Source organism: Mobula hypostoma, chromosome 10, assembly GCF_963921235.1.
Source record: "Mobula hypostoma chromosome 10, sMobHyp1.1, whole genome shotgun sequence".
Classification (NCBI taxonomy): domain Eukaryota; kingdom Metazoa; phylum Chordata; class Chondrichthyes; order Myliobatiformes; family Myliobatidae; genus Mobula; species Mobula hypostoma.
The window spans coordinates 61,741,011-61,759,551 of record NC_086106.1 but is presented as its reverse complement, the minus strand read 5'-3'; the positions used below and the strand labels follow the sequence as shown (position 1 = coordinate 61,759,551).

At 40.9% G+C, this 18,541-nt stretch overlaps 1 protein-coding gene across 3 annotated transcripts in view; it reads right to left on the bottom strand.

Moving 5' to 3' along the window:
• LOC134353323 (UAP56-interacting factor-like) overlaps positions 1-18,541 on the bottom strand; it is an 87,855-nt gene that overhangs the window by 20,296 nt on the left and 49,018 nt on the right. For 2 of the 3 annotated variants that reach the window (XM_063061359.1, XM_063061361.1), the window contains 2 exons: positions 11,726-11,800; positions 5,906-6,023 (listed from right to left, as the gene is read on the bottom strand). In XM_063061359.1, coding sequence (XP_062917429.1) covers positions 5,906-6,023; positions 11,726-11,800 — 193 coding nt within the window. The remainder of the gene's footprint in view (positions 1-5,905; positions 6,024-11,725; positions 11,801-18,541) is intronic. The other variant, XM_063061362.1, reaches the window with a different exon arrangement.

Below are 18,541 nucleotides of genomic sequence, written 5' to 3'. Positions count from 1 at the left end.
TTAGTGATATGGCAAAAGCATTGGCAATCCTATTGCATGGACATAAAATCCACATTCTTCCAGGGAATGGAGCTGTCACATGACATTTACTTTAAACCCCCCTCCTGAAGCCAGAAGCGAAGGAACACTGTGTAAACTCAAAAAGTGTGTGTAAGGTCCAGCAGATGTATCACTTTACTGGTATAAAATGTCAAGGAAATGATGTTGAAAACAGTTGGAAAGAAGTCACAAGTGGATCCAGCTGTTTTTTACTGGCAAGATTCAGGATATCATGCGATTAGAATACTTGTCTGTCATGTAGATGACTTCATCCAGGGAGGCGCACAAAAGTTTGCCACAACAGTTAACCCTCAGCTAAAGTCAGCCTTTCAGGCTGGGTGGGAGGAACATGACAGATTCTGTTCTGTAGGGATAGACATCCTTGCTGATGACAGAACAGCACAATTGCGCCAAGAAAACTACATCAGGAATCTTCAGACAATCTGCATGGGATCCTCTCGTGCCACACTATGGGATGCACCCTTCAGTGATGCTGAAGCTGAGTAGCTTAGGCCAAAGATACATCAGAATCTATGGGTGGCAAGGCAGAGCAGACCTGTTATCATGTTTGATGCCTGCAACTTGGCATCCAGCACAAAAAATTCCACAGTACAAACTTCACATTAGGAAAACAAGACAGTGGGCAGAATTCAATCTGAAAAAGTAGTCTTGAAGTTTCAACAGCTTGGAAAAGGTAACTGACTGAGACTCGTTGTCTTCAGTGATGCCTCTTTTGGAAATCTTGGTGGTACTCAAGGGAGAAGAGGGAAGATTTTCACCTTTCTATTGGCAATCAAAAAGGATCCAAAAGTTATATGGAGTACACTGGCAGGAGAAACCGTTGCAAAGTCTGAAGGTGTTGACGAGGCTGTTTTTTTGGCCACACTCTAGCTGACTGTCTCACAAAGTAGGGAGCTCCAGCTCTTGTGCTGTTAAAGGCACTTAGTGAAGGGATTTGGTACCTTAAGAATTGTATTAACTTCAACGGTTAGAACTAATTCCCATATCCTAATGGACATTTGAATTGTTTGGACATTTGAATTGTCTTGAAATGTTTACAAATTAAATTTTTTTTAATATATACATAAAAAAGATGGGAGATTGTTGAGTTCTGTTCCTTTGGCCTACGTAAGTATCTAGTACGCATGCACACTCTCCCTGTTATGTGTGTCCGCATGTGTGGAGGGAGAAGAATTGTGGGATGTAAAGATGTTGGCCCTCAGGTATTAACCAGAGATGTTGGAAGAAAAATTGTTAAACAAAAAAAAACAAGTTCTTGTTGTTTGGGCATTAACAGAAGGCTGCAATCTCAATCTTACAGATTGAGGTAGTGGAGACAGGCTCTTCCTATCCCTATGCCAGCTGGCTCTCTGTAGATTTGTTTCATTTGTTACATGAAAGTTCAGTTTTCATAATCTGTACCATGACTTTCATCAAGAGGTTTAAATACAAGGTGGCTTATTCTTGACTGGATTACTTTACTTGTGTGTTTGCACACTCCATCCAGGGATCAGCTTTTGGAGCTGGGCTCTTCAGAGTTGCAAACCCAAATTACTATTTCAGGAAACACATGTACACTGGAACATTTGCTACATTAGCATCACTCATCAGAACAGACAGGTGGAGATCTTGCATTGTAAAAGGCAGTTGGAAGCTTGTAAGCTTATTTCAATTATTCCCAAAAGTGTCCTTTCAAACATTGATTTGACATTAACAAAGTCATACCATTACTTGCAAAAACAACATCAGGAAAGGGCAAGTTCTTCCAAAATTTATGTTACTGATTTCAATGCTGATTCATTGAAACAAACAAACTTTATTGATAAGCTTGTCTGATGCACTCAATTATTATGCAGACCTGAGTCACAGAAGCCCAAGGCTGGGAACCCGGGTACCTACGACTTGAAAAGCTCAGAATGGAGATTGGAGAAACTCAGAATGTAGACCAGAGAAGCTTGAAACATGGTCTTGAGACACTTGGAACATAAACTCAAGGAACTCAGAATATGGACCTGAGAGGAGACGGCACTCTCACCTAAAGCTGACCAATATCAAGACACCACTGTTCAACCCCTGCTGGGTCCACTACTTGGCGGGGTTCTTCTGTTATGGCTTGTGCTGGCAGTATCGGAACACAGGTGGAGAGGAAAGACAGCTCCAATGTAGAGACGCTGACGAGTTTATCATAATAATTCCAAACGACCATCGATGGCTCGGCCGAGTGACACTGTGAGATGTAATATTCTCAGAACAAGGCTATCGTGTTTAGTGCTAATCAGGTATTCATTTAAATAACACAAGTAACACAGAATCCCTGAGCCTATCAAAATAAACTAACCAGGTTTAAACCAAAAGCATCAGGAGACCTCACTACAAAGAGCAGGTTGCCTAAGAATAACAAAAGAACTCTAAATGATTAGCAACACTCATTAAACAACAATTAACTAATTCAGCTGCTCTAAAAACCTCAGAGCCCAATGCTGTCCAGTGCCCCACACAGACCCAAAAAGCTCATTACAATCCTCTGACTGAAAAACAGCAGTGTATTTAACAAAAGGGACTCAAATGTTCCACTGTCTACCAGTGGTGGAGGGAATGAATGTTTATGTATTGTATAGGGTACCAAGAAGATGGTTTGTTCAAACTAGTAAAAACTGTTGTTTGCTCAAGAACATGTATGCTGAGCCATAATGAAAAACTCATTTGCAGCGGCACCACAGTAGCACCAGAAGAACAGCATTCGCAAGATAAACTTAAATTAATCATAAATTATACAACATTATAGAAGAAAAAACACAATTACACAAGAAAAAAATATAAACTCCATTACAGTGTAAAGTGCTCTTGGTGTTAGAATACTGAAGTAGTGATTAAGGTTGTGCAGAGTGGTTTAACAATTCTGCGGTGCTCCTAATTAAATTAAATTGAGCACCTGTAAGCACTAGGACAGAGGTAACACAGGAACATGGATTTTAAATTGTGGGCATAATCAGCATTACTCAGCTGAATATAATTCATCATCATGGCTTGGCTTCACGGATGAAGAATTAGGAAGGGGGCTGCCCACATCTGCTGCAGGCTCACTGGTGGCTGATGAGGCCAATACGGGACAGGCAGGTCCGGCCACAGCGGCTGCAAAGGAAATTCTGTTCTGGGTTTGGTGCTGCTGTGTCACGGTTCTTCCTCCTTCTCCTTTCGTCCTCAATGCCAGCCCTGAGTGTGTTCTCGAAGGAGGAGACAGACTGGTGAATGGTGTGTCTCCAGACCTCGCGATCGGAGGCTAGATTAGACCACTGGCGCTGGTCAATGTGACAGGCACCAACGGATTTCTTCAGAGAAGAAAAGTATTTTCTTCCCTGGAGAAATTCAGCGAAGTAGAAATAGCTGCTTGGAGGTGATTCAATGGCAGAACAAAGGAAGCATTCAAAAAGAGATCTAAAGGATTCTAGATAAATAAGCTGCCAGAAAGATAAAGAGTAAGACTTGCAAATCTGGAGCACCCCACCAATGTAAAGATGTTAGAGTAAGTAAAAAAAAGAAACTAATTTTAGGTACCACGTGCATAATAGAAGAGCACAAAAAGTGCAGGAGTAAAACCTAAAAGGAAATTTTATTTGAATGTGAAATAAAAATGCCACCAAACTTAATCAAATAAACCCCCCCCCCCAAAACTGTGAGCAAGTAAAGAGTAACTGGATATCTGATGAACGAACATGGCCTGCTTGGGATGTAAGTAACCATGGTGTGCAAATAAAGGTGTGGGCAGCTGTCTTCAAAAACGGCTCCCTCAAATACTTCTTTTAGTTAAGGAGTAAATCTGTAAAATGTTGAATTGGATAAATATAGCAAAAGAAGATGCTTTTCCAGACTTAGCATTTTTGGAAGTGAGTAATAGGCCATATATTCTTGATGGAATATATTCCACACTGACAAAAGAAGCAATTGAGAAAATTACAGAGGCTGTATATATATCTTTCTTAAATACAGGAGTGGTGTCAGAGATTGGGGGCAATGTATTTTTTTAAAAAAGGGAGAAAGAGATAAACGGGGTAGTTGCAGCCTATTTAGTTCAGTGGTTTTTGGATTGGAATGAATTCTGAGAACTAAAAGTCTTAACTTAAAGGTAAATGAAGAGCAAATATCACATGTTCTATCTGACTAAGCTGACTGAGTTTTTTTAAAAGAGAGTTAATGAAATCTACCTGGATTTTAGCAAGTCCCTATATTGAAGCTTGGTCAAATGAGTAATAATTAGCCCCTGAGATGAATAGAATCACAGGAGGAAAAGGGTAATGGCTGAGAGGTGTTTTAATGATGGTATCCTGGTATCGCTGAGATTCCAATAAGCTTAGACCCTCGCAGTTTGTTATGTGCAGTATTTTAATAACTTAAACGAGTGTCGATGGCATGATAGATGAGTTTGTCATTAGCAATATGATATATAGTGAGGAGGAAAGTTTAAATTGCAGGAAGGATTGAATTGTCTGGTGATTGGCAAATGAAGTTCTATCTGGAGAAGTGTGTAATAATGCACTTGGTGAGTTCCAAAAGCATAGCAATTCACAAAATATGGAAGAAGACAGAGTGGTGTGGAAGAACTGAGGGGCCATGAAGTGTTTCGCTGCAGATCTCTAAAAGTATTGAGATAAATCAATAACATAGATTTGAAAAAAGCACATTTTCTGCATATTTGTATTAATCAAGGCATAGAATACACTCATAAGGAGGTTATGCAAGAATGTGAGTAATGTACAGTTCTGGCCACCACATTATGATCAGTGTGATCACTCTAGAGAGAGTGCAAAAAAGACATATGAGGACAGTGCCAGGATTTTAAAATTTTAGCGATGAGGCTAGGATTGTTACCTTTTGCAGCAGAAGCTAAGGGGCTACAGCTATGAGAGTCATGGATAGAATATCAGAAAGTCCTTTCTAATATAGGGGACATAGATTTAAAGTAGTTAATGGGATTTGAAGGGTGACAAGTCATGGGGGGGTCACAGAAATAGGCCCTTCAGCCCTTCACGTACCTGCCTTCTTTTATGCCCATCTACAATATTTCCATGTTGCTCAGGATCATGTCATTCTATGCCTAGCCTAATTAAGTGTGTCTGATGATTAAACAGAGTAATTTTATCTGTTCCAAATATTAACCATTTCCTGTGTCAATAAAAACATTCTCCTCAAATCCACTTTAAAATGTCTTCCTCTCACCTTATGCCAACGTCCTTTTGTTTCTTGACAAAGAAATGTATTTTTTGATCATCCAAAAGGTGGAAGTGATCTGGGACTCATTGCCTGAAAGTACGGTTCATCCAGAAACCATCATCACATTTAAAAAATACTAAAACATACTCTTGTAGAGCTATGGACCAAATGTGATATGGTGAGGTCAGATAGGGTGACTTTCCCACTTGGCATGGATATGATAGGCCAAAAGACCACCTTTAGTGTCAAATTTTCTTTTATTCTATGATTCGAGCACCACAGGATTAGCAAGGTAGATCAATATCACTGTGAATTATGACTCTTTTACCTACAGCAAAATATTTAGCAAGGATTATGCATTAAAAATGCATCCCGATAAATATTTCCTTCATATTTTTGATGTGATTTTTTTAAAACACGTATTCACCACCAACTGTTTAAACTATATCATTTTCAGTTGTACTAATTGTTATATTTTTAAACAGCTTCTCTCAAAACCTATAACTAAACCTCTGCTGAGAACATAAATGTAGATTACCTCTATCATTGAAGATTCTAGAACTGAAGAAGATTTACATTGACAACTATTCTTGTGCTGCTGACAGTGATACTTTCGATCATTAAATAAGTGCATCTTGCGTCAATTACAATCTAGTACCTGATTGGCTATACTCTTAAAGTTGAATCCAAGGTAAACTCCTTTTGGCTGTTTCTTCATGCCTTTTATTGGCATTTGCTTTCTAGCATTTAAAGGCTGTTGTCTTCTTAGTCTTTGGCTGTGGATGCAGAGTATGTTACAGTTTTACAGTTCAATCCACACTTCCATTTCAATCAAGATATCATTGACTCCAGATTACAACACATATCTTAAAAGGTGATAAAATTGATACCTCATAATTGGAATTATTACCCTGCCTTGCATCTGTTCACATAAAGCAAGCAAAGGCATTTTTTGCAAGGTGACACATAAGTTGCTCTCATATTAGAGTACTTGATGTTGATAGCATAAAGACTTTGATTTATAATTAGTTAACAGTCAGAAAACAGGCTTAATGGGAATAAAATTAGCCATGTTTGGGTCAGGAGCCTGTGACCAGTGGGCTTTCATTGGACTTGGAATCAGGATGCCAGCTGCTGCCAATCTATATTGGTGAACTGGATGAAATCAAGTCTAAAATATTCAAGTTTGCTGTTGATACAAACTAACATTTTGAAATAATAATAAGTATATGAACCAGGTGTGCAAACAGGCCACCTAGTCTTCAAGTGCTGCTGTGGATAGTGTGGAATGTTGTTGAGGTCTACAAAGGAACTTTTGATAGGATTCATAGCGGGGCTGAGAAGTGGCAGATGGAGTTCAACCTGGAAAAGTGTGAAGTGATTCACTTTAAAAAGTAAACTTTGAAGGCAGAATACAGGATCAATGGCAGGATTCTTAGCACTGTGGGGGAACAGAAAGATCCTGGGGTCAACGTCTACAGTTCCCTCAAAGTTGCAGCACAAGTTGATAGGGTTGTTAAGAAGACTTGTGGTGTGTTGGCCCTCATTAGGGTACTAAGTTCAGTTGTAATGTCGCAGCCCTGTAATATGCTGGTTACATCACAGTTGGAATATTGTATTCTGTTCTGGATGCCTCATTATAGGAAGGAAGTGGAAACTTCCCAGGGGGTGCAGAGGAAATTTACCGGGATGCTATCTGGATTGTAGAGCATGTCTTATGAGAATAGGTTGAGTGAGCTAAGACTTCTCTCTTTGGAGCAAAGGAGGGTGACAGGTAACTTGATAGAGGTGTACAAGATGATAAGAGGCATAGGATGGCTAGATATCCAGAGAATTTTCCCAGGGTGGAGATGGCTAATATGAGGGGGCATAATTTTTAAGGTGATTGAAGGAAAGTATAGAGGGGGTGTCGGGGGTAAGGTTTTTACCCAGAGTGTAGGGTATGTGGAACATATTGCCAAGGGTGGTGGTAAAGGCAAATACATTTAAAATACTCTTAGATAAGCACATGGATAATTGGAAAATGGAGGGTTACGTGGGAGGGAAGAGTAGATTGCTTTGAAGGTTTAAAAAGTCAGTACAACATTGTAGGCCAATGAGCCTTACTGTGCTGTAGTGTTCTATGTTCTATAAGATTGTTTCACTATTAAATAAGATTGTAATTGACCTGATTCACATTCCTGCCCACCCCGGTAACCTTTCATCACCTGCATATCAAGAATCCACCTCTACCTTAAAACCTTGAACACATTCTTTCACTGATCTTTAAGGAAGATAACTTTTAAAGACTCATAATTCTTTGACAAAAAGAATCATCTCATCCCTATTTCCTATTTTGTAGCGTCACAGAGAAATACCCAGGAGAAACAGGCCATTTTGCCCACAAAGGATGTGCTGACCATTAAACACCTGTTTTTACATTAATCATTTTCTCTTCCTCACATTCCCATTGATTCTCCCCAGATTCTACCATTCATCTACCCACTAAAGGCAAGTTGCAGTGATCATTTAACGCAGCAATCCACACATTTTTTGGGGATGTGGGAGGAAACTGAAGCACCCAGAGGAAATCCACAGTTACGGGCAGAACTTGCAAACTTCATAAAGACAATACTGGAGTTCAGTATTGAACACAGGCCACTACAGCTCTGAGGCATCCAACGTCTTTAGGATCCTTCTTCCATTTGACAGAAGATAACCTCTCTCTCAGGTTTTCCGACTCCAAAGTTGAAACATACTGCAAATATACTCAGAATTAGTAAAAACTTCTTTAGTTAAGTCTGCCAAAGGTCTTCTAAGTACAGCAAGAGTGAGATGCTCGGACTAAGTGTTGTAGTGACCTAGTTTTGCAAAATGTCCTGATGTCTGTGTCACAAATGTCCTGTATGGGAGAACCATCCCTCCGGAAGAAGGAGATGTCATGGAGGTAAATGAACAGAGCTTTTTCACACTTGAAATTTAGCTCGGGAATCAATACTCTCTGCAAAATCAGCTGTTTGTATTACAGGATCAAGCTCACCCTGAAAATCATTAGGTATATTCCAGAAGTTATCCTCTTGATGTGAGTACAGCCTGAAATATCACCATTTTCTTGTTTCTTTTCTGAAATATCTTCACCACTATAAATTTCAGAGACAATGGGTGGCGATGTTGAGAATGTTACCAGAATATGTGCCACTGCATATTCCACTCTTGCTAAAAACATGACTTTCTTGGCTCAAGTTGATCTGATACATATTTCCACTTCACTTCATTATATCTTACTCAACTAACATATTTGCTTCTGATTTCATTGACTCTTAGAATTGGGAGTTTAAGCTGTGAGACAAGTAAGCTATGTTCTTTGCTTTAATCTTAGACAGCATTTCTGATGCTTTAACTCAAACCAAGTATTATTCTGTTTGATATGATCTACAGGGATTAGTGTTTGCCAGAAGACCTCCATCTCCATCTGGATTTACATTTAGAATGTAGGCTGCATTCCATCATCTCTAATTTTGCTGTTGTCTTTAGATTATTTTGTTATTGTTATTGCATCCTTATCCACAGTTTATGATCTCTGAGAGTGATCAAAATCATAAATTGCATATGCAGGGGCTTTAGTGTTATCAAGGATCCCACCCACCCATCCAGCATCCTCTTTGACTTTCTACCATCAGGCAGGGAGACTCCAATGCATAAAGACAAGAATGGTCAGGATAGGAAAGTTACTTCCCTCAGACCATTCAGCTTCTGAACTCCCTGCATTCGAAGTTCCACTGGATAATTGGTACAGTATCCTACAGTAGTTAATTTATGCACTTTACCTATGCATTATGCATTTGTAGATTTAATTCTTATTCTGTTACATTATTATGTGTTATATGTGTGCAATGTGCACTTCTGTGCTTCACATCTTGGTCTGGGGAAATGTTGTCTCATTTGACAGTATACATGTATATAGTTAAATGAAATAAATTGTCTTGAATTGTGATTACTGGGGTTCTGAAGAAAACCAGGTAAATCGTACCTTCTCGGTGACAATCAACTTATACTTGTGTTAATGGTCAGATCTTGAGTGACACTATGACATATAATGCTGGTGTCTGCAACAGATAAATAGATTGGCGATACAAAATCCAGATCTCCAGTCGTTATTGACCATCTTTTCCCTCACCAGTGTCATAATGACCCAGAAAAAAAAGGTAACTTTTCTTCATGTGGTATATGCTCTAGGAGTTTTATTTCTTGGAGCTCACAATCTAAACCAGATTATTTAGTCACTTCTTAAAGGACTTTGAGAACATGATCAGGACAAGCAGCACCTATGGAAAGGAATAAACAGTCGATATTTCAGGCCAAGACCCTTCTTTGAGACTGTCGACTGTTTATTCCTTTCCACAGATGCTAACCTGACCTGCTGAGTTCCTCCTGTATTCTGTGTGTGTTGCTCTGAATTTCCAGTTTTTGCAATATCAATTTCAAATTGAGAACATTACATCATTTAAGTCTCTTACCTGAGGGTCCTTTCACAATGCTTTTGGGAAGGTGTTCCAATATCTAAACTAAGATTGTGAAACCACAATATATATTTCCAAGACAGGATGGTGTGCAAGAATTGGTGTCCCTGTGTGCCTTAAGCCCTTTGATGGTCATTTTGGGAGATACAGTTTAAGCAGCTGTTGCAGTACATGTTGCAGACGATACATCCTGCAGCCATACTACACTGATGATGAAGGGAATGAATCGTTATGGTGATGGATGGTGTGTCAATACTGGGGGTTGCTCTGCCCTTGAAAGTGTTGACCATCATGAGTGTTGTTGGAGCTATACTCACCCAGCTGAGTGGAAATATACCTCCACTCTTCTAATTTGTGTATTGTAGATGGCGGAAATTCTTTGTAGCAGCACTCCAAGATAGTCAGCCTCCAGCCTGCTCCTGTAGCCATGGAATTTATATGACCAGTCCACTTAAGTTTCTGGTTAATGTTGAGCCATGGAATATTGGAGACGGTGGGGGCTTGTTAATGTTCATGCTATTAATGCCAAGAATAAGCAATTAAACTTTGTTTTCCTGTAGATGGTAATTGCCTGGAATTATTATGGTACGAACATTACTTGCCATTTATTAGCCCATGCTTGAGTATTATTTGGGCCTTTCGTGATACATATGGATGTGTGTTTTAAATTTCTTCAAATTCTATGCCAGCCTCCAGCAGAAAGTACTACTACTACTACTACGTCGACTCAGGCCTAGGGGGCTGGCATCAGGCACGATGATGGACTCTCCACTTCTCCCTCTCCCTCATCAGTGTGTTCAGTTCATCTACATTAGCCGCGCCACTGTCTTCTAGGAGCATGTTGACCATAGTCTTGGGAGGGCGCCCAGGGTTCATCCTCCCATGCTTGGGCTCCCATATGATGACTAGGCTGGCAGGTAGCTCAGGGTGGCGTAGACAGTGCCCCGTTAGGTGCAGTCTTCTCGCCTCGATTTTAGTGGTAAGCATCGGTAGGTCGTTATAGAGCTCGACGTTCGTCATGTGCTGTTGCCAACTCACATCAAGAGCCAGCTGAAGCATTCGTGTATAGCAACCATGTAGAGACTTTCGCATAGTCTTGGTGAGTGTGCACATCTCGCATCCGTACGTGAAAATGGACTCTATGACTGCTATGAAAATCCTCTTTTTAAGCCCTCTTGTCAGGTTCGACTTCCAGATTTCCTTCATGTCGTTCATAGCCCTCCATGCTAGCGCCTCCCGTATCTTTATGTCCTTCTCTGGACTCATCCTTCTTGACCCAAGGTACTTGCAGTCAAAGACTTTCTTAACGGTATCATTCTTTACGGTCTTGAGAATACCTTCGTCGCAGTTAAACACCATGTACTCTGTCTTTTTAGCGCTTAGGTGAAGTCCAGCAGAAAGTAAACAGGGACTTAATATGCAGCTTGTCTACCAGGGACATCCTGATCATTTTTTTTCTTTTAAATATCCAATCTATATCAAATAACATATTACTTTTATCCAGTTTTTCTTTTTCCTTGTTTCCTCTTATGGCCAAGCTCAAGCGCATATTTGTTGCCCCTGGGTTCACATAAAAGAAGGCCAAGGCATAACACATTTCCACTCGCATGGCTTATTAACAAAACTCTATAAATACATTACTGAATGGAACTGAGTCAACTGGGATGAGAATGTCTGAGAATTCAATATCAGGAAGTGAAACGAGAAAGCTGGCTCAGCTTCCTGTTCTCACAACACTCATTAATGCTTCTGGCAGCCACAAGGAGATGTCATATGTATAGCGCTGTGGTGTTAAAACCTACTGAAGCGAGCTTATTGCACAGGAGATTTTCAGATACAAATAATCATTTTAGAATTAACATTTTTGACAAAGATGAATCTACTGAAGCGAGCTTTTTGAACAGGAGATTTTCACATACAAATAATCATTTTAGAATTAATCTTTTTTTGACAAATGTGAACTCTAATTGCTGACTTACACTGGGGGTTGCTTGGCCTGCGGATTGGGTACAGATATCGTTAGGATAGAGTTGGTAGATGACCACTGCTGCCACCTAGAGAACCAGACATAAAGAAATTAGTCTGCAGCCTGCATGGTTTAATCTTTATAAATGCATATCTGAAAGATCTGCTAATCTGTACCAAAAAATTATCTCAGAGTCATAGAGGGAAACAGCATAGAAGCAGGCTGTCAGTCATTGAGCGCGTGCTGATCATCAACCAGTTATTTACACTAATCCAACTTTTTATTTTTCCCAGATTCTTATCAAATTCCTAGAGGTTCTGTACTAACCAATGCACTAGGGACAATTTACGGCAACTTTCCTTAGGATGCAGCAGGAAACCGGGGTACCTGGAAGGAGAACGTGCAAACTGCATATTGAATCCTTGCCCAGCAAAACCTGTTTTCTAATCAATATATAAATGTGAGCAGTCAGCATTGTTTCACTAACCTTCAGTGAAAATATTAGCTGGTGAAACAAATCAAAAAGCTGTAGGTATGAAACAAAAACAGAAAGTGCTGGGGAACACTCAGTGGGAAGGCAACATCAGTGAAAAGAGAAAGTTAATATTTCAAAGCCAGGAACCTTCTTCAAAACTGGGAAAGAAAATCCCATTCCCATTCTCATATGTCTATCCACGGCCTCCTCCACTGTCAAGATGAAGCCACGATCAGGTTGGAGGAACACCTTATACTCCGTCTGGGTAGCCTCCAACCTGATGGCATGAACATCGACTTCTCTAACTTCCGTTAATGCCCCATCTCCCCTTCGTACCCCATCCCTTATTTATTTATTATTATTATATTTTTTCTCTCTCTCTTTTTCTCCCTCTGTCCCTCTCACTATACTCCTTGCCCATCCTCTGTGATTCCACCCTCCCTCTTTCTTTCTCCCTAGACCTCCCGTCCCATGATCCTTTCATATCCCTTTTGCCAATCACTTGTCAGCTCTTGGCTCCATCCCTCCCCCTCCTGGCTTCTCCTATCATTTTGGATCTCCCCCTCCCCCCCCCCCACTTTCAAATCTCTTACTATCTCTTCTTTCAGTTAGTCCTGATGAAGGGTCTCAGCCCAAAACGTCGACTGAACCTCTTCCTATAGATGCTGCCTAGCCTGCTGCGTTCACCAGCAACTTTTAAGTGTGTTGCTTGAAATTCCAGCATCTGCAGATTTCCTCATGTTTGCGAAAGAAAATCATGTTAGTTTTCAGATGGAGAAAAGATTGAGGAAGGACGAATAAAATCAAAGGAATATCTCTGGTGATCAAGAGATGTTTTGGGGGGGAGGGAGTAAATGTTTATTGTGTGGGCTCACCCTAACAATCCTATCCATTCCTTCCCTACTTTCTAGTCCTAATGAAAACAAATTTGCTTTTCTCTGACCTGTAGTGTTAACTGCTTCAGTTCCACAGATGTTTCCTGTCCTGCTGAGTGTTAGCAGCATCGTCTATTCTTATTTTAAATAAAATATTATGAGCTCAAATTCAGTTTCACATTTTATCATACAGATTGATACTTAAATGCTACACTATTCAAGATATCTAATTTTATGTGAGATGTTAAATAAAATCAATATTTGGTGCTTTGGAATGCAGTTGTAGTGAGCACAGGTGTGACCTCATCTTAGTACTGTCTTCAGTTTTAGGCACAAATATTACTAATTACCTAATCTTGGAAAGAAAAGCCATATAAATCATCAGAATGCACCAAAGGCTGTATAGGAATGGCAAATAATATAGGAATGGTTTGTATTAACTTTCAGCTTAGAAGACAGATGAGAGAGCTAGGCAATGCAGTTAAATTTATAAAGGGGGTCAAAAGCATATGTCGAGAAAACGTATAACTTATGTTGGGGAAATCAAGATAATGACATAATAAAACCAGAACTTTAAAACCACAGATGAGCTTTAGAGTAATAGAGTAATACAACATGGAATTAAGGCCTTCAGTCCAACTCAGCCATGCAGATCTAGATGCCCATCTTTACTAGAAGTTTGCTGATGTTTGTCCCATACTTAGGTTGTTTTATAAAAGTACAGGATCATGTAAATTTTGAATTCTTCCCTAGCGGCTGGATTTTATTCCAACCGCTGGACAAAACTTACTTTTTTCAAAACTGGGACATTTTGAATAGTAGGAGCTTGAGAATATATTGAAAGATGCAGGAATAAAGTTGAGATAATGATTAGCTATGATCCAACACAATCATGATGGCCTTCATAATGTTTTTTAATAATTTTTTAAATTTATTTTTTACAAGCAAACAAAAAACAAAAAAAATACAGCATATCCACAAAAAACCACAACCATAACAAAATCGAATTAAATATTAAGCAGAAAAAGGGAGAGAAACATAATGCCTTCATAATGTTAGTCATTAATTGATGAAGAGGAATGGTCTGACATTTTGACCAACATTTAACCGTGACTCAACGTCATTAAAATTAACTACTTATTTATCTCAATGTTAATAGTTACACTTTAATGCACCATAGCTGTTCTGTTTGCCAGCACTACAAGAGACAAGGTTTCAAAGATAATTAATTACTATACATTTGTCAAACCTTTTTTTGAATGGAAGGCATTTTTTCTTAATTAGTTGATGTAGCAGAATAATTAGAAACTCCCTCTGGTGGTCTGACGATGTCAAAAAAGTAGAATCACACAGCAGCTTGTGTTGTACTGCTCAACTATGAATGTTGTGTTACTAAATGTTTGTTCACATTTAAAGAAGTTATTGAGATAATTGGTGGCTGTAGAGTGAAAAAAATAACTAGCATGATATACGGGTGAGTGTTGCTTGCTTTTGATAAGAACATTAACTTCTTTTTTCTCTGGAATTCTGCAACTGGATTTGCAGATTCAGTTTTCAAAATTGCAGCATTCATATTGAGCCATAGTACAAGTACAACTGTTTCTTTAAATCGTTCAATAAAATGATGGATTGAGTTAAGAAGAAAATATGGAACAGTATATTCAATTGCAAATAAATCTGCAGAGGTCCATTATGAAGGACAATGTTGCCATGACATACTGTACCATTTTGCTTGCTCTGTACAAAACTGAATGCAAGACACTTGGCGTGTTGGTTAAACTAAATGAAGAGCATGAGTACATCCCCCTCCTACTCCTATCACTTGCACAGTATTGTGTAGTGGTATAAGTTTAACAGCAGGAATCAGCATCCAGATTTAAACTGTTGCAGACTTCATGGCTAGTGGATTGCTCAACACGAGTATAGAACAGATTTGGAGATGTTGCAGAATACATACATTGTGTAATCCAAGATGTATATATATTCAAAGGAGGCAGCTAAATGAGAATTAATGGAATTAAAAGTATCATCTGATGCTCCCTAGGTAATGATGACAGGGGTCAATCGAGCATAGAATTTACAAAATTACCCAGCAAAGGTTCCAAGTATATGAAGATAGAGCCAACCCTGGAGCATCTTTAGGAAACTAGAAAGGAAGCTGTTACCCTTGTGTCAGCATTTGACAGGGAGTTAAGTATTGCCAGACCAAAAGGGTTAGTGTGACATCATTGTGGCATCATGAGATATATTTGCTAACAAATGGCTTCAAAGGTTATTACAAACAGCATTGTTTACATAAATAAATTGTTTAGACAAAGTTAAAAACTATATTGAAGCCTTCTATACAGCAGTATATATTGCAAGGTAGAGTGTGAATGGAATGACACCAGAGATAGAGCAACAGTGAGGTGTTGCCAGGAATTGTCTTCAATTGTGGCTTTGATTTGGTTTTGCATTAATGTTCAGAATGTATATTTTCTTCATCTTGGAGCATGATATAATTTATATTCTGTGTGTTCCTACGTGCCTGTGATGTTGCTGCAAGTTTCGCAGTGTACTCGTCATATATGTGCACTTGAGAATAAACTCAATTTGAACTTAAGTGACATTACCCAGATCATGTGTTGATACTCAAGGCTTTCTTTCAAACTTTGACAAGATCTGGAAATTTGGAATATTTCACAATTAAATGCCATCCATTTTCCCTACCACGGGGGATTTCTGTGATTATTTTGATAGCAGTATACATTCCACCTCAGGCCAATGTCAATCAGGAGTGTGGCTTCATCTTTACAGTAGAGGAGGTTGTGGATAGACATGTCAGAATGGGAATGGGACCTGGAATTAAAATGTGTGGCCACTGGGAGATCCTGCTTTCTGTAGCAGACAGAGCGTAGGTGTTCAGCGAAACAATCTCCCAGTCTGTATTGGGTCTCGCCAATATATAGGTCACATCAGGAGCACCGGACGTGTCATGGTCCAGTCCGTGAGGTCCGTATTCCGGTCCACGGTCCGGTCCATCGACCCTTGCTCCAGGTTTTCCTGTCTACCCTGCTTCTGTTCTTGTTGGAGCTCTAATTGAAGCAGCTGATGCTCATTGGGGCTGGCTGCATAAATACCTTCAGAGACCAGGGTGTGGCTGTTGGATTGTTCTTGTCCTTACTCCTTGCATCCCTTCCCCTGCCTTCTGTTTCCTTGCCTTGTCTTGTCAGTAACTCTCGCCACGCCTGTAGTTCTCGTTTCGCCTTGTATTGCCTGAAGCCTTGTCTGGTCTTGCTGGTAGCTCTCGCCTCACCTCGCCTTCAGTCTTCTCCTGGAGCCATCCCGTACCTAGCTCCCTTCCTGTCCCTTGCCTCCGCCGGGTAAGTCAGGCTGTCTTGCCATTACCCTGCGGCTGGTTCTGTCACTCCGTCGGGTAAGCCAGGCTGTATTGCCATTACCTACGGTTGGTTCTGTCCCTTCCTGTCCCTTGCCTCCGGTAGGTAAGCTAGGCCGTATTACCATTACCTACGGTTGGTTCTGTCCCTTCCCTCTGTCGGGTATGCCAGGCCGTATTGCTGTTATCTACGGTTGGTTCTGTCCCTTCCTGTCCCTTGCCTCCGTCGGGTGGTGAATTGCACCCTGCCCTACGGAGTGACAGAACCAGCCGCAGGGTAATGGCAAGACAGCCTGACTTACCCGGCGAAGGCAAGGAGTACCGCGCCCTGCCCAGGAGGAGCCTCCAATCTCCAGCCAAGTCTCTAGCCTCTAGCCTCCTGCCTCCTGCCAAGCCTCGCCTCAATTCTCTAGCCTCAAGCCTGAAGACTCCAGCCTCCTGCCAAGCCTTGCCTCTAGTCTCTAGCCTCTAGCCCGACGACTCCAGCCTCCTGCCTCCTGCCAAGCCTCGCCTCAAGTCCCTAGCCTCTAGCCTCAAGCCTGAAGACTCCAGCCTCCTGCCTCCTGCCAAGCCTCGCCTCTAGTCTCTAGCCTCAAGCCTGAGGACTCCAGCCTCATCCTGCCTGCCAGCCAAGCCTCATCCTTGCCTAGTTCTGGGGTCCGAGCCAGAGGCAAGACCCAGGTACTGGGTCCTTGTCCAGTCTCTGGCTCGGAGTCCAAGCCCGGGCTCCTAGCTCTCTTGTCCAGTCCTGCTCCGGGTTCCCAGGTTTTGTGTCCATATCCTTGCCCTCACACTGTATTCTAGTCCTGTCCCTAGTACTTCAGTGTCTGTGTCTTGCACTTGGGTCCGTTCTCAGCCACCGCCTTATGACAGGACGCAGTATATCACCCAGCCGACTCACAGGTGAAGTGTCGCCTCACCTGGAAGGACTGTCTGAGGCCCTGAATGGTGGTAAGGGAGGAAGTGTAAGGGCATGTGTAGCACTTGTTCCGCTTACACGGATAAGTGCCAGGGGGGAGGTCGGTGTGGAGGGATGGGGGGGACGAATGGACAAGGAAGCCGCACTCAGGTTGGAGGAACAACACCTTATATTCCGTCTGGGTAGCCTCCAACCTGATGGCATGAACATTGACTTCTCTAACTTCTGCTAATGCCCCACCTTCCCTTCGTACCCCATCTGTTATTTATTTATATACATTATTTTTCTCTCTCTCCTTTTTCTCCCTTCGCCCCTCTCACTATACCCCTTGCTCATCCTCTGGGTTTTCCCCCCTCCCCCTTTCCTTTCTCCCTTGGCCTCCTGTCACATGATCCTCTCATATCCCTTTTGCCAATCATATGTCCAGCTCTTGGCTCCATCCCTCCCCCTCCTGTCTTCTCTTATCATTTTGGATCTCCCCCTCCCACTTTCAAATCTCTTACTAGCTCTTCTTTCAGTTAGTCCTGACGAAGGGTCTCGGCCTGAAACGTCGACTGTACCTCTTCCTAGAGATGCTGCCTGGCCTACTGCATTCACCAGCAACTTTGATGTGTGTTGCTTGAATTTCCAGCATCTGCAGATTTCCTCATGTTTGCAGTACCTTGGAAGTACCTTTTATTGTTTTACAACATTGAATCACAGTGAATTTAATTTGGCATTTTTGACACTGGTTAACAGAAAGACTCGTGTCAATGTGAAAGCAGATCTCTACAAAGTGATCAAGTCTAATTATAAATATAAAACACAAAATAATTGATTGCACACACAAAATGCTGGAGGAACTCAGCAGGTCAGACAGCATCTATGGAAAAAAGTAAATTGACATTTTGACTCGATTTGCTTGGATTTCCAGCATCAGCAGATTTTCTCTTGTTTGTAAATAATTGATTAGTTCAATGGAGATCACCTGCATGCAGTCAAGCTGTCTCAGCTGATTGTAGTAACAATACACCTGTATCTGGAAGCTCTAACTGCTGGTGAGTCAGTATCCTGGCAAAAACTACACCATGAAGACAAAAGAACACCCCAAGCAACCCTGCGAAAATGTTATTGAAAAGCACAAGTCAGGAGATGGATGCAAGAAAATTCCCAAGTCACTGAGTATCCCTTGGAGTACAGTTAAG